The following is a 19,907-nucleotide window of genomic DNA, read 5'->3' as shown; positions in this document are numbered from 1 at the left end:
AATGGCAGAAAATGAATGATAAATGCATTCCGAAGATACATGTGTAACTTTCATATACGACATATGTTTCACACATATACGACATGGAGCGACATAAAGTAAGAAAATACATATGCAACAAGGTAACACTAAATTGTGTATATATTCAACGCTTATTCAATACAAATATACAACACATATTATTTAAATACATTACATTACAGAAAACAAGTAGATTGCGAGCGAAGCGAACAAGAACATCTTTAGATCACATTTTTGCAATTAAAAACAATATTGATTTAATAGGGTGCAAATAATTAAACTGGACGCCATGGCATTCTCTCTTTTACAACTTTTTTTTTTTCATTTGGCTCATTCGGCACCTATGGCCGAATCCCGCTGCCCCTAGCTACAGCTCTGAACTTGACGAAAACGAGAAAAGCAGATAATTCGAGTGAAGCAAGCCACAAAATTTTACAAAATGTATTTTTATTTGCATAAAATTTGAAATCGAAGGAGTAATTGCTCCTCTGTGCCTTCCCTGCAGGTGCTTCTTGGCCGTCAGTTCGTCCCCCCTTGCCCCCTAGAATTGACTTCCGTTGAAGGTTGGGAAGGGCAATGACACCCCCCTGCCCTTCTGTGGTTGCAACACTGTATAATACAGACATGTTTAAACTATATATGTTTACTTTAGTTACTTAAAACAAACCTCCCTCTAACTCCTGGGAACTTAACTCCCGAAGAACCACAATACTTTTTCAATACTTGGCAACACTAAACTGGCATAAAACATCCCAGACCAAATTGCTGCTGCATACCAGTTTTTTCCCAATACACTTAAACTTATTAGATAATGTTCGAATCTTATTGAAATACTTATCTCATTGACAATGTATCATTAAACTGAGTAACCAACAGTAACTTAATAAATATAACTAAATATTAAAAATATATAATATCAATTTCCAAATGTCATAAAACAATAAAAACGACGTGTTCTGGACAATCTTGGCAAGGAAAAAGAGAGAGATAATAACTAAATAATATAGCTATGTAACTGAATTATCTATTCTTATTATACAGTGTGTCCGAGAAAAAATATACCAATAAAGAATTTAAATAACTCAACAATCGTTAACGACAGAAATGTCAAATAACGTTTATTTGGAAGAGAAAATCATAGATTTTTTTTTAACCAAAGAACAAGAAAAAAATTTCACCTTAGTAGATCTCAATGTGTGCTCCTTTGGTGGCGCGACAAACATCAAGGCGGTACTCAACCTTCATTCAAGTGTTCTTCAACATTTGATGAGTGACGGAGCCACATGCATCGATAATTCTTTCACGGAGATCATTGAGGTCTTGCACAGGTGTTTGGTAAACCACAGTCTTCACATAACCCCAAAGAAAAAAGTCCATAGGAGTCAAGTCTGGTGACCGTGGTGGCCATTTAATGGGTCCACCCCTCCCAATCCAATTACCAGTGAAATTGTTATTAAGGAAGTTAGTAACACAACGGGCATAATGTGGGGGGGGGAGGGGCATCCTGCTGAAACTTGAGGTATACGAGGTACAGCATACTGTTGCAACATTTGCAGGTAACTTGCACCTGTAACTGTAGCTTCCTCAAAGAAAAAGGGCCCAATTACGGAATCTCGTGTCAAACCACACCACACATTCAACTTGGGGCTGTCGCGTTCATGTTCAACAACTGCATGGGGATTCTGCTCACCCCATATTCTACAGTTATGCCTATGCACTTTTCCGGAAATGTGGAAGGTACCTCATCTGAAAATGTTACGCGTATCAGGAATTCATTGTCATCATCAATGCATGATAGCACTTCACTAGCATAATCAAACCTAGCAGGTTTATCACTGCACTTTAGTTTCTGAACAAGCTGTAACTTGTAGGCTCTAAGCCTTAACCTTTTATGAACGATATCATGCACAGTAGAACGTGGAATTTGAAGTTGAGAACTAGCACGTCTCACAGATTTACACGGGCTTCTCTGGAAAGCTTCCTGAACTGCAACCACTTTATCCTCACTCACACGCTTCCGACCACTACCTTTCTTCCTCAACAAAGACCCTGTTTCCAGCAATTGTTTATGCCATTTAACAATGTAATGACGTTCTGGTGCTTCCTGTCCATATTGTTGGCGGAATCTTCTTTGTACCATTACAGGAGACTTAAATTCTGCAAACCAAAAGCAGCACTCAACTTTCTGACGAACAGTAAACGGCGCCATTGTACAGACTACTCACGAACAAAACCGTGCATGCACTTAATTATGTTATGATTTTTTCCCTTCTAGTGGTAAAAAAAATTCCTTTCTTCCCTCTTCCAAATAAACGTTAATTGACATTTCTATCGTTAACGATTGTTGAGTTATTTAAATTCTTTATTGGTATATTTTTTCTCGGACACACTGTATATATATAATTTTCTGTTTGATGTACATGTATGTAATTGTATGTTATAAATAAAAAAAAATAATAAAGAAAGGAAAACAAAGTGGTGGAACCGATAAATTCAGAGCAAAAAAAATCCTGGTGTATTTAAAGGCACCAGGACATAAGTGCATACCCTCGAATGTAGGTGGGTGGAGGCTGGCTGCTTCGGGGGTTCCCCTCTTTATTCATGAAAGAGAGTGAATACTTTCTGGAATTAACGTTATATATAATGAAGGATACATTCATCATACGGTGAGATATCCAAGTCCTGAATATCACCCTTGTGTTGGAAGACTTCACCCAAATACTCGTGATGATCTGGATAACGACGGTATCTTCTCAGTACTCCATCGTCACACACAGAATACAGCAGACTACCATTTGAAGTATACCTGGGAAAGAACATGTATATTATAGTGGAACCCAACAAAAGAACCTTCGGCAAGTATTTCTCGATGCCTTTTATATTGTAAGCCCACAAACATTCAAGTCGTACAAGGTTACAACAACAAACTATGCAAATTCAAACTTTTCCCAAACATTCAATATTTACAATAACCAACCCAATTGCTTGCAAAACACCCATCATGAAGGAACAAGTCTCATCATATGCAACCCTGCCATGCTGTACTTTGTTTCACCAACTGCAAGTTGTTATGAAAGGTAAAAGTAAAATGAAAACTGTCCGTAACTTATCCAAACATTCTGGTTGAATAAGTCTATGTCTACAGTCACGAAAATGTATTTTTCCAAGCAAACTTCATTAATCATGGAAAGATCATTTCCACATTGAAAAGCAGGAAAGACTTGTTCATATCAGGTATTTCAGAAACCTAGAAAATTTGCTAAAGACCCTATGAAAAGTAACTTGCTACACGTACCTGAGTTTCCATATTGGCATGTCTTTGTGTTCTTTCAGGTGCTCCTGAATACCTGTATCTGGCACATAAGCTGATATCATGTCTCCTCCAGTCATTATAACACCTGTTGTAGAAGGTAAATGAAATATCTTAATATAATTGTCACCTGTTCTTTTACGTTATCTACCAAATACACACACTAAAGGGAAAACATCAATTTTTCACTTTTTTAAATTTTAGAGCATCTTATCAAGTGGTGGAATACATCAGGGTTCAAAACTTGATAGATTTATTGAGTTGGTGTTTTAAGTCCATTTTATGCACATTAAGGCTAATTGGGACTGGACCTACAGTTTAAAGCAGATCCGAACCACTTTGTGCCTCCACAGGGTATCAAACCCGGGATCTCTTGATTACAAGGCGATGATGGTACCACTGCACCATCAGGGAGGGCATGGTTCAAAACTTGACTTGGTTCTTAGGTGCCTAAGCTGAAAATTACGTTGCCAAATGCATTCAATACTAAAACATCAAAACTTGTATACCCAAAAAACATGTTTAAAAAAGAATGACCCAATTTCAAATAATTATATTTAATAATGAAAATGTGTTACAGGTATCCAACATATTACAAAGTATGAAGTAAGTCCTCGAGTTTCACTCAGCGTATTATAAATGCTCTATCGAGGTTGATATGATTTTTTGTTTATGAAATTCGCTGGCATTTCCAGGTTTTCCAGTCCAAAAATGAAATTTTTCCAGACATGTTTATCATCATGATTTTTGCTTTTGAACCTTGCCAATTAAATATATAATCCATTAATTATTATGTATATTCACTTTCACAACTTTTTTTTAGCAAATTTCATTCTACACACACACGAACACGTGAAAATTCAGAGTAAAATGTAAAATTACAATTGGCATCAAATGTATTGAGTGCTACAATCACGTGCATCTAGCCTTCAGGCTAAGGTAACAGAGGTACATTATTTCACCATAACAGATCTCTACAATATAAAATCAACAGAAAAAGTTCATAAACCATACACAATTTTTCATTTTCTGGTGGATTTATAGTGTCGTACAAAATGCTGCTTTTTTGCTTACATTTATAAGAAATTTTTGTTGCATATAGGTAGGAACGTGAAGTTTTTGTTTAATTTTTCCCTAAATTTCGGTGTTTTTTTTTACTGCAATTCAGTGTTATTTTTCGCAGTTTAGGGAACAATTCAGTGTTATTAATTTAAAATCAGTGTTACTTTTACATGCATTTTTACCGTTTGATCTATGCTTAAAATTTTCACATTGTTTTAGTTCTGGTAAATAGAGAGAAATTTTAGTTTTATGACAAAAAAAATTATGGCTTACCTTTGTGATAAATGACCTAATTTCTTCCATTAGGAAAATTATTTAATCTCATCAGCCACTAAATATGAAATGCTTATTCAATGATAACACCCAAATCTTTGAACACAATCATACCCATCATATATCCCTGACAATGCTAAAAAATCTCTTTGCGGCCTAAAAATACAAATTTGTGTACACACACACATACATGCACCCCCTCCCCCACCCTGCCCCATCAGAAACACAAAAGTAGCTTCTCCCTGTTCCTATGAAACTTCCCTTCTGGGGAGATCCGCAGAGAATTCTATTGCAGGACGAAGTTAAACACTGTCAGTCACGTGTGCAGCAAACTGCAATAAATGAAGTGACGATCTCATTTGAATCGAACTATCACCAGCTAGACTAAAAATGACAGATCTAATAGTGCTTCAGGTAGTTTTTCTTGAACAAAAGAAGTGTTATCTCCCGTTTATATTGGATATTTCATGGCGTTTTCCGTGTTAGAGTGCAAAATTTGTTGTTATTCTGAAAAATGGCAGAATTCGCTATTCCAAAATACCAAAAGCTTGTGTCCATAACCTTCCCAAATACAATTTAAACACTTTATTTTGGTTTCCTCAACTTTTCGTTGTTATCGTTAAAACGAACACTTCACGTCCCTACATATAGGAATTTTATAGGAAATGCCAACACCACTAAGATCTATAAAATGAAGGGCTCGGGTGCAAAACATAGTAAGTGACATTTCGGTCATTTCTGAGTTCATTAAGAAAAAAGTTATTTGAAGCTATACTGTAGATAAATTGTTTTCGTATTGTGCTTACCAATTTCAGAAGGTTTCACTGAGTCCAATGAAAATTGTATGACATGGCAATTTCACTAGAAAATTGAAGGATATCACATTTTACTTTGTAAACTCAAAAATTACCAAAATGTCACTTACCATGCTTTACATCCAAGCTCTTCACATAATAGACAATAACCTTATAATTACAGAAATTCAAAGTAATCATAATTTTGCACAAGACTGAGAATCATAAGAATGGAAGAAGCAAGTTTCTAAAGTGAATCTTTTTTGTGAGTGGAATCACAAGAACAGAATCCAGAAGTGGAAGTGAACTGCTTGTTCATTTTGCAACTTTTTCTCTTGCAGACTCCAAAATGCACGTAAATTCAAGACGATCTGCAAAATTCCCTGACAAACCAAATTTCCTGACATTTCCCTGTTTTCCAGATGCATAGCAACCCTGTCTATGTACCCTCCACCTGCTGCACGGATAACATCAAGACGAAAGCTGAATTCTTTCCAAATGTGTCCGAGTATGTTTTCTTCCAATTTACTGCAACCTTGATTCTGTCCTTGAGCTCATCCAAGTCAATCGGTAGTGGTGGAACAAAAACGCATTCTTTAACATATCCCCACAAGAAAAAGTCACAGGGTGTAATGTTTTGCTGAATTGGAGAACACAAAATGCCTTTCGTGGCATAGATGAACGATTAAGGTTATCATCTATTTGGATGCTACCAGTGGTAACTTGAGGAAGTCATTTAACATTCTGGACAACGGTGGTTTAAGTAGTGAAAGTTTCATTCACTGGCGGTGCATAGTTGCACGAATATGAGGTTTTATATTAAGGTCATTCTTTTTGAAACACACTGTATTTCTGCTTCACATATGACGACAGAGCAAACAAGAATATACTTCATGTATAGTCAATTTATTAAAAATCATTTGATTTTGCATTTACGACAAGGTTCACGAAAATGTACATATTTTCTAACATGTTCATATGGATAAGAACTGTATCTATAGCAGTAAAAGGGAAGCTCCAGCCTACCTAGATGATCAGTGTTATCACATTGAATTGAACAGACTGTGAAAATATTGCACAGCATTTTTGTGGACCTGCTAAAGACAAAAAAAAAAAAGTATCAGTTCAAATCGGCACTGATAACCATCTGCACTTCCCATGGTTCAACGAACATCACTGTAATGACAACACAACGAACATCTTTACTCGTTGCATCTAAAGATATCAGTTTGGTGGTTACGCGGATATAGGTAAAGTGCTCCCCTGTGCTTAGCACCATGCCATGAAGGCGTATAGGGGGTGTGGGGATAACGCCCCACACTTTCTTGATCCAGTCGTGAGTGGGGGTGATGTGATCAGCATCATGCCCCTGACTGCCTTTACCCCCCAGGGTTTCCCCCAGGTACCCATGTCATTCGACATGGTAGTCAGACACGTTACTGACTGAGCCACCGTGGCCACTATTCATTTTTCCGCGAAAGTTTTTTTCAGGGATCGATTTCGCCACTTGCCACAACCACGCCGGCCGCAGCAAAACAGTTCACGCATGACGAAGCCACCAGATAAATGGCGAAATAGATTGCTGAAAAAAACTTTCGCACAAAAATGAATAGTAAGTGTATCAGAGTTAATTATCTTTACTCGGTTACACATAAACATGTATAAAATTGGTTTTGCAATGTGAAATGGAAATGATGTGGATTTTAAAAACAGGCTGCCAGGAGCTTCAAAACAAGACTAAGAATGTATTTGTAGGATTACCTAATATGAAGAAAAAGTTCTTCCACAAAATGGATAAGAAGCTTTTTTTAAAAAAATCTGAAAATTAAGAATTGTACTTAAAACCTTAATATAAGCCTTGTATTAAAATGTCATCAGTGATTGGACCAGAAGTTTTTTTATTAATAGAATTTCTAAGTGAGTGGTTGTTTGGAAAACACCAAAAAAGCAGCACTTTTTTTGTTTTCACGATAAAAAATCGAAGACATACTCGAAAAAATATATTTCATTACCATAGAAACAGGATTGAATAAGCTAAATTTTGATGTTTTTGTGTACGTCTACTGGTTAATTTTTAATTTGAGTTCAAACTAGTATCCTTAATATTTAATCCTATAGTAGGGTCCCTGTAGTGCAATGTAGCCCTTAGGGCAAGCGTACTTACTGTAGAAGCCATCCTCAGCTCCCAGATTGAAGGGCTCTGGTGTAGGACACACAGTGTTGACTTGATGCCCTGCTTGGAAGGCATGCAGGACACGGCCGTCGAGCGTGGACACTTTGCAGGTCCCATCCCCACCAGCCGTGAGAAGTGTACTCTGCTGGCCCCGGGCCCAAGGCCATGAGGGGTGCAGGAACGCCAGGTCACGGATAATACTTCCATGCAGCTATGAATTAAAAGCATAGTATTAACTCTTCTGCAGTAGAGTAACTGTAAGATTATGCCTCAATAATATTTTCTGCATAAAGGTACAACCAATCACAACTCATTATAGAAAAAAATACAACTATAATCAACAACACGCTTTGATTAAAGCTTGGCTCACAGCATGTACCAAGATAGTAATATTTAAAAAGAGTATACTGGAACCAGATTTTACATAACTCGCAATTTCATTTTCTCTGCATTATACAATCTCTATTTAATTTTGCCTTAGAATATGCTTTAGAAACTAAAAGTTAAAATATACAAAACAGTAATTTTGCCTGTAGTATTATATGGGTGTGAAACTTTGTCCCTTACATTGAAAGAGGAACATAAATTGAGAGTATTTCAAAATAAGATCCTTAGGAAAATATTTGGACCTAAAAGGGATGAGGAGACAGGTGAGTGGAGAAGGTTACATAATTTAGAACTACGTAACTTTTATTCATGTCCAAATATTATTAGAATAATTAAATCAAGAAGACTTAGGTGGGCAGGCCATGTGGCATGATGGGAGAGGAAAGAGGAGTTTACAGGATTGTTGTTAGGAAACCTGATGGTAACATCTCACAATGTTGAGATGGACCTAAAGGAAATCGGTAAGGATGGTAAAGAGTACATAGATCTTGCTCAGGATAGGGACAGATGGAAGGCCTCTGTTGCTGCAGCCATGAACCTTCGGGTTTAAGAAGGCTAGAGAGTTAGTTAGTTAGTTATACATTCAATCTTGACGGGTCCCGAAAATGTTCAAAAATGTTTCCAATTTTGGGGAATTTCAGCATTACATGTGTGACATTCACACATAAAAAGTAAGGTTCTACTCATGTGAGTGGATTAAAATATTCATAATGAACTGATTTCATAGATTATGAGGTACATTGCGGTATCTGCTAACAAATTTAAAGAAAAAAAAAAACTTTAGTATGACGACACAGCCTGAATCTATGAAAAGCATTAACAAAAATGTGTTACGTGTGCGATGCTTTGAAACTGTACCAAAGCTTGACTTCATTTGTCTGTGAAGCATATAGGCTATGGATGCTAATATTTTTTGCTGGTGAAATACACAAATTATATGCATCAACAAATATTTAAGGCTTAATGCAATTAAAAACAATAATTATTTCCAGATTCATTAATTTTGTTATTTCCAGAGTAGGACCACTTTTTGTGGAATGTCCCCCTTTTGCATTTTGCTATATTTCAAGTTTTTACGGCTTGGTCCATTGAAAAACATAAAATCAATGTTCCACTGTACTTAACTTGGTACGTCAAATGATTATAATCCAAATTTCACCAGGTGGTCTATATCAGTTTACATGGAACAACCACGTGTTTACGAACTCCCGATTCTAAAAATTAAAACAGCTCAACACACCTTTGATCATTCTACTTAGCCTGATACATACAACAAATCCCACTCTTGTAAGAACCAAGATGTTTTAACCTGCAGCTTTCACGTGTAGTACTATAACTTCTAACTTCCTATGGCTGTTTTTATACTTTTTAGGGATGGGACCGATTAATCGGTGCTCTATCGGTATCGGCTGATATACACATATCAGTGTATTGGTAAAATTACAGATTATTTTACCAATCCGATATATCGATAAATATCTGATAATTTACTGCAAAATTCGGCCATTTTGTTGTAATTTTTATGGATAATCTCCAAGCCCTACTTTTTAAAAATATAAATGTCTAAATATGAAACTTCTTTTGCACTGCAGTCACCTCAAAAACACACATTTATTAAGGAGATCAATGAACATTTCAGGTTCTTCAAGAACAATTTCTAATTATATATCGGATCGGTAAATTTTATATCAGTACTTTATAGGTTATCGGCCAAAATGTCATATCCCTGTAATTTTTAAACTCTGTCTCCTACACATGTAAGTAATATTGAATTGATATCCCTAAAGAAGGAAAGTGACCTTTGTTCAATACTTGATTATAAGCTTTCAGTAAACCAAGGTAAGCAATATTTTTCAACGTACACTTTGAATGATATTCTCAAATTACTCACACCTATGCAAGAATTAAAATTATTCTAGCAAACTAACTCCTTGTTTTATCATTTATATGTTGTAATAATATAAATAAAACATGTCCCAAAATGATTATTGGGGTATCATAGTCATCTAATTTCCCTTATATGTGTACAAGGACAAAGGTTATATGGGAGCAAACAACAACCCAACAAGTTTACATAGTGTACCTTATAAAGGTTCCAAAGGAGTACCTTTCGTGACACAGTACACATCCATCAGATAGCCCAATTTTTCCCAAACACTTTCGTTCGACACACTTGGACGTCCAGAACTCAACTCTTTGCACACACATCCAGTTGTTTGAAACTTATTAAAACCATCAATGAATGTTGTTATCGGATGAAGAATAACTTCCAAATCGCCATCAAAAACAGCAGAACCACACGTTGCAAATTCAATGGCACAAAAAGACTTCTGCATGGTAGATGCCATCTTGTAATACACCTATGCCACTGTGATTCATGATTGATTGATTTGCTTTATTTTACTTCGCTTTTCGTGTCACTTTTGGCTAATTTGCGAAGATGGGGATGATATGATGAAATTCATGAATGGACACTTACAAACATCCATGCCCAGGCCGAGATTCGAACTCGGGACCCCTGGCATCGTAGCGCAATGTGCTAATCCCTCCGCCATAAGGGCCGGGCCTCTGTGATTCATGGGAAACAAATGATAAGCACTAAGTGTGGCAAACCTCCACAGCCGTTCTTATCATACATGTACAATATTCAACTTTATCTTTTGCAATATATTAATTACTTGAAACCCCAATAATCATTTTGGGACAAGGTGAATATGAACATTTATATGTAGAGGAAACATAATAAACCACATGTAAGTCTTCATATATTTATTTTATTACCATTATTGATAATTGACTATGTGAAATTTCGGAAAGTAACTGTTGAAATAATTTACAGCCACAATAACTGTAACTTAGTTTTTTTTAAAAAGTAACTTTCCAAACACTCTTAATAACCAAGTTTAATTGTTGAAATGCACTTGCTATTCAACACAATAATGTGTGATAATACAGCAACATACTGCAGTATTTCTTAGCAGGCTCTAATTGTTACCTTTGGAAGATTCTCACAGGTATCACCACAGCAACTAGAATTACAAAGAGTGCCGAAAACTTTTTCCAGAAAAGTGCACTAACAATAATGAACTTACATCATAAACAAAATCTAAAGGAAGTGGCATTCTGAGATCAAGGAGTGTCAATCCTTTTCCGTTAACTGCTACGGACACTGCCATATTTGGACACACAGGGTCAGCAGCCAATCCAGTCCGGTCTCGTCCACTAAAAGCACAATTATCGTACGCCAATAACTGTTCACCCCTCTCAACATCCACCACAGCCAGGCGACGAGCAGTCGTAGCTGCTAGGATCTGGAATGTCAATTATAGAAATTATCATCAGCAGAATTCACGGAAGAGAGAGCAAAACAGGGATCTATCCTTAACCCATTTCTCCAAATAGTTATTTCTCAAATTACAAAAGTATAGTGGAACTTCGATTACACAATCTTCATGGACATGTACATAAAGACCTTGAAATGTACTGGTGTCAGGAAAGCATGTATGATGCAAAAACAACTCAAAATTCGGGAAGGTGTAGTGTATCAAATGATAATACCTGTCAATCCACATATCTGGAATGAGTATTTATGCTTGATTTCCTGTAGAAAGTTCTTATGTGAAGAATGACTTACTATTTTGTAAGTTTTAAACAGTGGCTTTCACATGAATGCCTGTCATTTATTAATGATATTTAAAGAGCTATGAAAACATAATAGAATAAATATACCGGTACTATCTTTATTTGAGTACCCTTCACTGTTTTGTAACTAGAACTGTGATGCATGACTCACATTGATATAGGTAGAGCAGTGGTTCTCAATATTAGTGAGAATAAATTAAAATGTGATGCTCTAACCCCTAGAAGTTTACTTATAAATACCTTCCTAATATTTTAACTTTACACATTAATTAATATGTGCCTTTGAAATTAAATATTAAAAACAATCTAATTACTTTCATTATTTGTAAGCTTGCTGACAAATATACATATTCGATGCACAAACGAAACTGATAAATTTCAGGGGTTCTCTTTAAATTCTACTTTATGCATAGAAAGGCTAACCGGGACTCGACCTACAGTTTCAAGTGGAATCTGTATCACTATGTGCCACAACTGGGTATCAAAATCAGGACCCCTTGATTACAAAGTTATAATGTTACCACTATTCTATCGGGGAGGCCCACAATTTTCAGGAGAATATCTGCCTGCTACCAAGTTGTGGCCAGTGGTCGAGTAGCACTGGTATAGAGTCAGTTGAAAGCACTGAGTGAAAATTGCAAAAGAAACAATCTTATCTTTTATCGCAAGTCTGAGACATAGGTAAATCTTTATTGTGTATTAAAATGCCATATAACATTAGTTAATAAAAGCAGTAAAAGAAATGTAGAAATAGATTGTAAAATGTGGTAATAAAACTTATGTCAATCAAGTGCAAGACTGATAATGACATCAATTAAAATCCACATACAAGGCTCATTTGACGACACAGGGTACTCGAGTAAACTACATTATGTTTAAGTTACACCAGCCAATAGATACATAAATAAAAAGTGGCAAGCAAATAAAAGAAGGCATTAGTTTGGATAGTTATCATGGGAAAGGAAACACTTAACAGTATGTGTCCAAGTTCTCTCACAACAGTAGCTGCTAAAAATTATAAGTATCACAAAATGTAAAGTTCAGGAAAATGGAATTAGGAAGATGTAAACTGGATTTGATTAGAGGTTTAAGACAATGTATAATCTTATTTAACAGATAGTTCTTTTTTATTTTTAATAAGAATAAGAATAATATTATTTGAGTGTGTATGTGTGTGTGAATAAGCAATTCTTGGTCTTTACTCTTTTTACATTTCCATATGTGGCACCAGCATACATTTCTCTACTAACTAACAGGATGGCTACTCTAGATAAAGTTAATGTTTTCAAGGCAAAAACTACAACAAACATTACAATTAAAACATATTTGTATTAACATTTTACAAACACTGATACAACACATTACGAATCTATATTTTGTCCTTTTGATCATATAGCAATGAACTTACCCTTGACCCATCCGATGTAAATCTTACTGCATTTACATTTCTAGCCAAGGTCATTGTGGTTATCTGGTAACACATTAATAGTTCCATACGCAATGCTGAGTACAGGTTCACCTTTCCATCGTACGCCCCTGAACAAAACAAGTATCTATCCTGCAGAGAAAAGGGAAATGTACATACACATAAAAGACTGAAGCCGTAATAATAGAATTATCTAAGAGGATGATTCAAAAGGTAAGGTAACAAGAGCTCTCATGGGTATCATATCCCTCCTGTTCTTCAAATTTTCCACCAGGCTTGCAACAAAATAGCACAGCTTTATCACACAGCTATTAGATGGTGCATATGGTCTGCCGGGTGTACTAGGTGTAACGGAGGTTCACTTGTGAAAGCCATCTCAGAAGGTCACTCCCTTAGTTTTATGCACCCTGTGTCTAAAAAAGTTCGGTGAACGGTTCAATATATCATGAGCCAAGTGTGCACGCATGCATATGGCTATCCAGAGAGATGTCAAGAAGTGCCACCTAGCATTGTGTACGAGAGTCACTATTTATATTTTGAGCCTAACAATGAAAAAACAGGAATTTGGCATTGAAAACTGCTTTGTTTTTCGAAATATTCTCCTTTATGGTCAATACACTTTTGCATTCGTTCGAACCATCTGTTAAAGCAGTTTTTCCAATCTTTTTGAGACACCTCCATAATATGTTTTTTGAACGCATCAACGGCATCTTCCGCCGACGAAAATCGTTGTCCACGCAATTTATTCTTGACATTCGGGAACAAGAAGAAGTCATTGGGTGCCAAATCAGGACTGTACGGCAGATGACCCATCAATTCGATTTTTTGACTGTTCATAAAGTCGGTTGTCAGACAAGATGTGTGACAGCTGGCATTGTCTTGATGAAGAATGATCCGACAGCGTTTGTTTGTTTTCCGTATTTGACCGAAAACCTCTGGCAAACAAATTGTTGTGTACCATTCAGAGTTGACCGTTCTACGTCCTCTAAAGGCACAGTTGCCACATGACCAGTTTTCCCGAAAAAACAGGCGACCATTAGTTTCGATGTGCTTTGAGCACGAACAACTTTTGTTGGATTGGGTTCATCTTGAAACACCCATACAGTCGACTGCTGTTTACGTACCGGCTCATATGCATATATCCATGATTCGTCACCTCTTACAATCTTATATACGTCTTTTGAAGCACCACGATTGTATTTATTGAGCATTTGTTTGCACCAATTGACGCGAGCGTCTTTTTGAGTTTTTGTCAAATTGTGTGGGATCCAACGAGAACATACCTTTCTCACAGCTAAATGATCATGTAATATTTTATATATGCTGGTGGAACTAATGCCTATGGTTGCCTCAATCTCACAGTATGTCACATGACGATCTTGCAGTATTAGATTTTGCACAGCATCAATGTTTTCTTGAACAACAACCGATTTTGGACGACCTTCACGAATCTCGTCGGTGAGCGAACGGCGGCCACGATTAAATTCGTTATACCAGCGTTTCACAGTGGCAAAGGATGGGCCTTCATCGTCTAATGTGGAAGTAAGTTGATCGATGCACTCTTGTCTTGATAATCCACGTCGAAAATCGTAAAAAATCATGGTACGAAAATGTTCACGAGTTAATTCCATTTTATTGTTGTTGCGCAATCTCCAAGGCAACATAAACAACACAAATGAAGCTATTGACAAAACATTTGAAGTACGTTATGGTCAATAATGCCAGACGATTCCGTGCAAACATCAAATCGCGCGTAACTTCAACCAGTGTTGCCAAGGCTCAAAATATAAATAGTGACCCTCGTACACATGGCCATGAGGTTAAACCTGCTGCGGGCAGTCGAACATAGTCAGTGTGCGAGGCAGCGTCATAGTGCAATGGAGCAACAAGTTCTGCTACAAAGTAGGGAAAATGGCGACGGAGACACATGAAATGTTGGTACAAGTGTACAGGACGGAAGCCGTGAGCAGAAAATGTGTTTACAACTGGTTCAAACACTTTCATACCGGGAAGGAAACGACTGAGAAGCCATGTTCCGGTCAGCCGTCGACAAGCAGAACCATGAACATGATCGAGCTGGCATGAGATCGGTAACTGACTACGATTGGTGGTGGAGGAATTGAGTACTGGCAAGGACACCACTGTCCAACCCAAGAACATGTGACAGCGGTTCTGCGATTGACTTCTCAAGAGGCCTTTGCTGACACTCTCCAGAACCTTTACGAATGTAATTATTTTGAAGGCCAATAAAGGTAATTTGTTGTCTGTTTTCTGACACCATTCACTAAACCTTTTAGACACAGGGTGTAAATACTTACATTGTGGACTTAATACACTGACTGCCAGGGTTATTGTGTATGCAATTCTTACTGTAAATGATAATGACACACTCCCAACATTTTTTGACACGTTAAGGGTATCCAAATGGTAACCCTCGTACTATTAAATAGTTAAGAAAGGAATGTTCCTCCAGCAGGTAAAGTATATGTCTTAACACAGTGTATCCAGCTGCAAATTGTTAAAAAAAAGCATATCTGAAAAGTACCGGTGGTTCAATCCCCTCTCTCACCTGAAGGGTACATGAGCAAGCCACATAGGAGACTGGGGGTGAAGCTTTCGTTTAGGGTTTAAAGGTGCCCATTTAAGCTTAAATTTTAAAGATAATAAAAAAAGAAAGAAGTACTTTTTTTTTTCAAAATGAGCTTCTTTTCACCACTTATAGCCATTCTGTTCATCCCAAAGTATTAATTCTATTTTTACATTCTTTCTACACTTATAATTGATTGTACATGAATAATATATGTTGGCATAGGAATGCAAAACACATATAAACTGAATACATTTCACTAAAAAAGTTCACGATACTAAGCGCTTCTAATGCACAACCTTCTTTTTCCAAAATAAAAATAAATAAATACAACACCACATATAAATATGAAAAAGAGTGAATAATGTAATATACAAATTCGTAAAAATTAAACAAAGTTACCCAAACTCAAGCCACGTTTACCGCATCCATCATGACTTTTTAACACTCACAGTGCTTACCTCTAAGTCGCTTTCCGTCCCAAGAATGCTGACCATTTTCATTAATTTTGAACTGCCCCCTCACCCTCATTCCCCCTAATCGCCCGCACTGTAGAAAAAGGAGCATATCGCTATCAGACGACGCAAACAGAACCGTTATGAGAATTTGCCCACCATCTAGTGGCAGTATGAGGAAGTACGATGTCCAAACATTACTCAGGATTGCTAACTCCGTAAATGTACGGCAAATGACCGTTGAAATAAATTTTGAATTCAACTCTGTGTGTATATATACGTGATCCGCACACTAGAGAAGTTCGCGAACTTCGTACATATACGTGATTAGTACTCGAAGTGTTAAATGTCATAAATTCACAAGTGCAAAGTGCTGCTATACGTCACACAAACAAACTTCTATGTAATCTTTCCTTATCCTTTCTCATGCCTTTTTCTGCAAAAGAACCCTCACCTCTCATATGTACTGTTTACAAAAAGTTACTGGAAATAAATGACAAATGACTTTATCAGTATTTGCAGCTCTAAAAGACAGTCGTTAAAAGAAAGACATTTGAACACAGTTAATGTTGGTGGGAGAGTCTTGTATCAGAAGGTCCCCTTGGTTGCTTTCGGCACTTTGTAACACCTTTTATTGCGGTAAAAGTCATGAACAGGTATTGTATTCAACTTCATTTTTTTTAACAGGAAACAGGATATCGAGGGGGGAAAATGTTTTAAGACATAAATATTATTATTTTTATGGCATGGTAACCATATAACAAAAAGAAGTCATTTGTTACAACAAAACTGAGAAGACAATAATTTTGGCGCATGCAAGATCCTTGATATTCTCACCATGAAAAAGGGCATAAAAGCTAAGGGTTATTTTTCTTTACTTTTTTTTTCAAGCTAAGACGTGACTCCAACTAGGGTAAGCTGTGAAATGTGATCTTAAAACATTTAATTTATTAATTAATACAAGATTAGATTAATAGCAATTAATTATTGTGCCAGAGTAGCGCTCCCAAACAAGCTCAACTGGTACATGCATGAATAACTATGCAAAACATTCTAAAATATGGTCAACTCTTATATCGCTGTAGACTGTACAATTCGGCTAGCAACAGTGCACAAATGTATAATGGCATGTTTATTATTCCAATTTAATTATGCACACACTACAGAAAACACACATACTGTACTTGGAAATTTTCTAAAGCAAACTCAAATTATTTTAGAACTGAATTTAAAATTCAGACACCACAGCAATTGGGCACTCTGTATTTTCCTACTCCTGCGTATAGGCATTATAAAAACTAACTTCAAAGAAAGAAAAACAAGTTTCGGAGTACTTACTCTTGGGCTGAAAGCCACCCCTCTCACACTTCCTTGGTGGAATTTGAGGAACCGAGGCTTCCCTTCTTGCTGCATGGCAGAGACACCTTCGATTCCTTCCACTAGAAAACAGATGAGTCTTTGGTAACTTTCCCTGTAGGTTTGAGATCATTTAGCTTTGGTCCCCAAGGAAGGAACATGAAGACAGGATTCCAGTGGCCTATTCCTGCAACATGGAACTCGGAGCTGTGATGCTGCAAAAACACAAAAGAGGATAGTAAGAATTACAGTTAAATAATACAGTGTGTTTAAAAAACAATGATGGATTTTAAATAATTATATTTAATGATGAGAATCCAAGTCAATGGTGGAACAAAAACACCAGTTTTACGTATCGCCACAAAAAAAGTCACATGGTGATTAAATAGAACACAAAACGTCTTCTTGTATTGATTTGTTGTTTTAAGTCCACTTTATGCACAGTAAGGCTAATCGGGACTGGACCTACAGTTTAAAGTGGGATCCGAACCACTTGTGCCTCCACCGGGTATCGAACCCGCGACCCCTTGATTACAAGGCAACAACGCTACCACTACGTCATCGGCGAGGCCCATAAAACGTCTTCTAATGTAAGACTAAGGTTAGTGTTCATTTGGGTGCTACTAGTGGTATCAAGTGACAATCATTTAAAACTGTAAAAGTCTAGACTGCAGCCATTCAAGTAGTGCAAGTTCATTCAGTGGCATTCATCATTTGACACTTGGTGTAGTGTGTGTGAATCCCAATGTCAGGCTGATGCAAGGAAATCGCATTCAAACAAATAAGACACTGTACACAAGAATAGCGGTGTTTAAGTTCAGAGATTCAACAAATGCCAGTCTGCTGCTTTAAACATTCATTTGATTGGTTAGTACATACCATGTGTACAGTGGTGGAAAAAAGTTATTCCCCATAAGACTTTAATGGCAGAAAATAATGCCGGAATGGTAGGCAACACACATTGCACCTTTCGGTGATCGAGTGATTCTGTCTGTCTCAAGAGCAACTCGTCTTTCATGAAAAAGCCTCCAGGTACAGGAAATGTAGAAAAGTCACGTGACTTGTCAGGTTCGTCAGAAAATTGCCTTTTCTCAAGCAAGGTCGCACAACCGACAAGAGCTACACGATATATATCTCCGAAAATGATTCATCCAAAAACGTTGAACGAAACGATAAAACAATTCTTGCCTTAAATACATAGGCAACTATACTATATGTGCCACAGTAGCTCAGTCGTTAGGGTGTTTTATTATCATGCGAGAGAGCTGGGTTCAATCAGCGACGGGGGGAGAATCGGGATTTTGTCCACCTGTTCAAGCTGCTCCGGTGTCCACCCGGTGTCGTATAAAGTGGGTACCTGGAAGAAAACTCCGGGGGGGGGGGGGGGGGGGTAAGGTGGCCGGGAGTGTAGTGTTGATCACATCATCCCCACCTTCGGCCTGATAAAGAAAGCTTGGGGACATAACTCCACACCCCCTATATGCCTTCATGGCTTGGTGCAAAGCACAAGGTAGCACTTTGTCGGAACAGAACTTCCCAATCTCTATGAGGCCTTTCTTCCAAGTTCCGTAGGGATGTGAATAGGCTCCAATTTTTCTTGACACAATTCATACATGTTATATTTCATTATAAGAACAACAGCCAATATCCTTTGTGTACGTGTGTGGGGGGGGGGGGGTATAATCCAAACATGTGAGGTGATCCTTTTCCCACTACTCCATTCTCAAGAAATAAATCTCAATTCCACACACTGAAAATGTAGCACTTTCTACATCTAGCAGCAAAGTAATGTGTGGAAAGAGAAGAATTAACGATTTGTAATGCACTCTGGAAATTTCGTAGTATTTTTTCTAATTTGAACTGACATTCATAATATTCATTGACAATCCCAATATTGACTAAAGAATAGCTTAGTCGTTCTGGTACTTTCAGTTCTTCATTACTGTAGTCACTGTAACTCCCATACGCAGGATGGGATTCAAACCCAGGACATCAGACATCGTAGCGCACTGTGCTAACCACTCCGTCACGGACAGAATTGTTATAGCCCTAATCGTTCCATAAGCATTTTTCCCATCTTTAACTACACATGAAACATAAAGAACAATCTAAATAAACAAGTGCCAGTTCACACTCTAAACCGTAAATAAACATATGCATGTGAAAAATGCAAAATAATATTTATTTTTAGGTAGTTGTGATTTATTATTGTATATTAAAGATATATATGTGTGATAAAATTACGGAAGTAAAGGAACATCTCCAATGAAACACTCATGCCTTATGGATATTTGTATTTCTTGCCGAACAAAATTCCAAGTTCGAGTTCCGACCAAAATGGGTTCATTGTGTATGTTCATTCATGTCTAAATGTAATCATAAATCGTCGTCATGAATAATGTAACTTCAGAGGAAGAAAAC

The 19,907-nt window shown here is 37.0% G+C and overlaps 1 protein-coding gene across 1 annotated transcript in view; it reads right to left on the bottom strand.

The window, feature by feature from the left end:
* Positions 1-19,907, bottom strand: part of LOC145989728 (uncharacterized) — a 36,258-nt gene that overhangs the window by 9,491 nt on the left and 6,860 nt on the right. Inside the window, exons 2-7 of the mRNA XM_083124994.1 lie at positions 17,469-17,701; positions 13,071-13,220; positions 11,113-11,331; positions 7,625-7,844; positions 3,317-3,419; positions 2,676-2,827 (exon numbers count right to left, since the gene is read on the bottom strand). Of these exons, the coding sequence (XP_082981120.1) occupies positions 2,676-2,827; positions 3,317-3,419; positions 7,625-7,844; positions 11,113-11,331; positions 13,071-13,220; positions 17,469-17,543 (919 nt within the window). The 5' untranslated portion in view covers positions 17,544-17,701. The remainder of the gene's footprint in view (positions 1-2,675; positions 2,828-3,316; positions 3,420-7,624; positions 7,845-11,112; positions 11,332-13,070; positions 13,221-17,468; positions 17,702-19,907) is intronic.

Source organism: Lepisma saccharinum, chromosome 7 (assembly GCF_977018435.1).
Source record: "Lepisma saccharinum chromosome 7, izLepSacc3.1, whole genome shotgun sequence".
NCBI classification, from domain to species: Eukaryota; Metazoa; Arthropoda; class Insecta; order Zygentoma; family Lepismatidae; genus Lepisma; species Lepisma saccharinum.
Note: the sequence above shows the minus strand (reverse complement) of the source record. Positions and strands in the feature narration are given on the sequence as shown.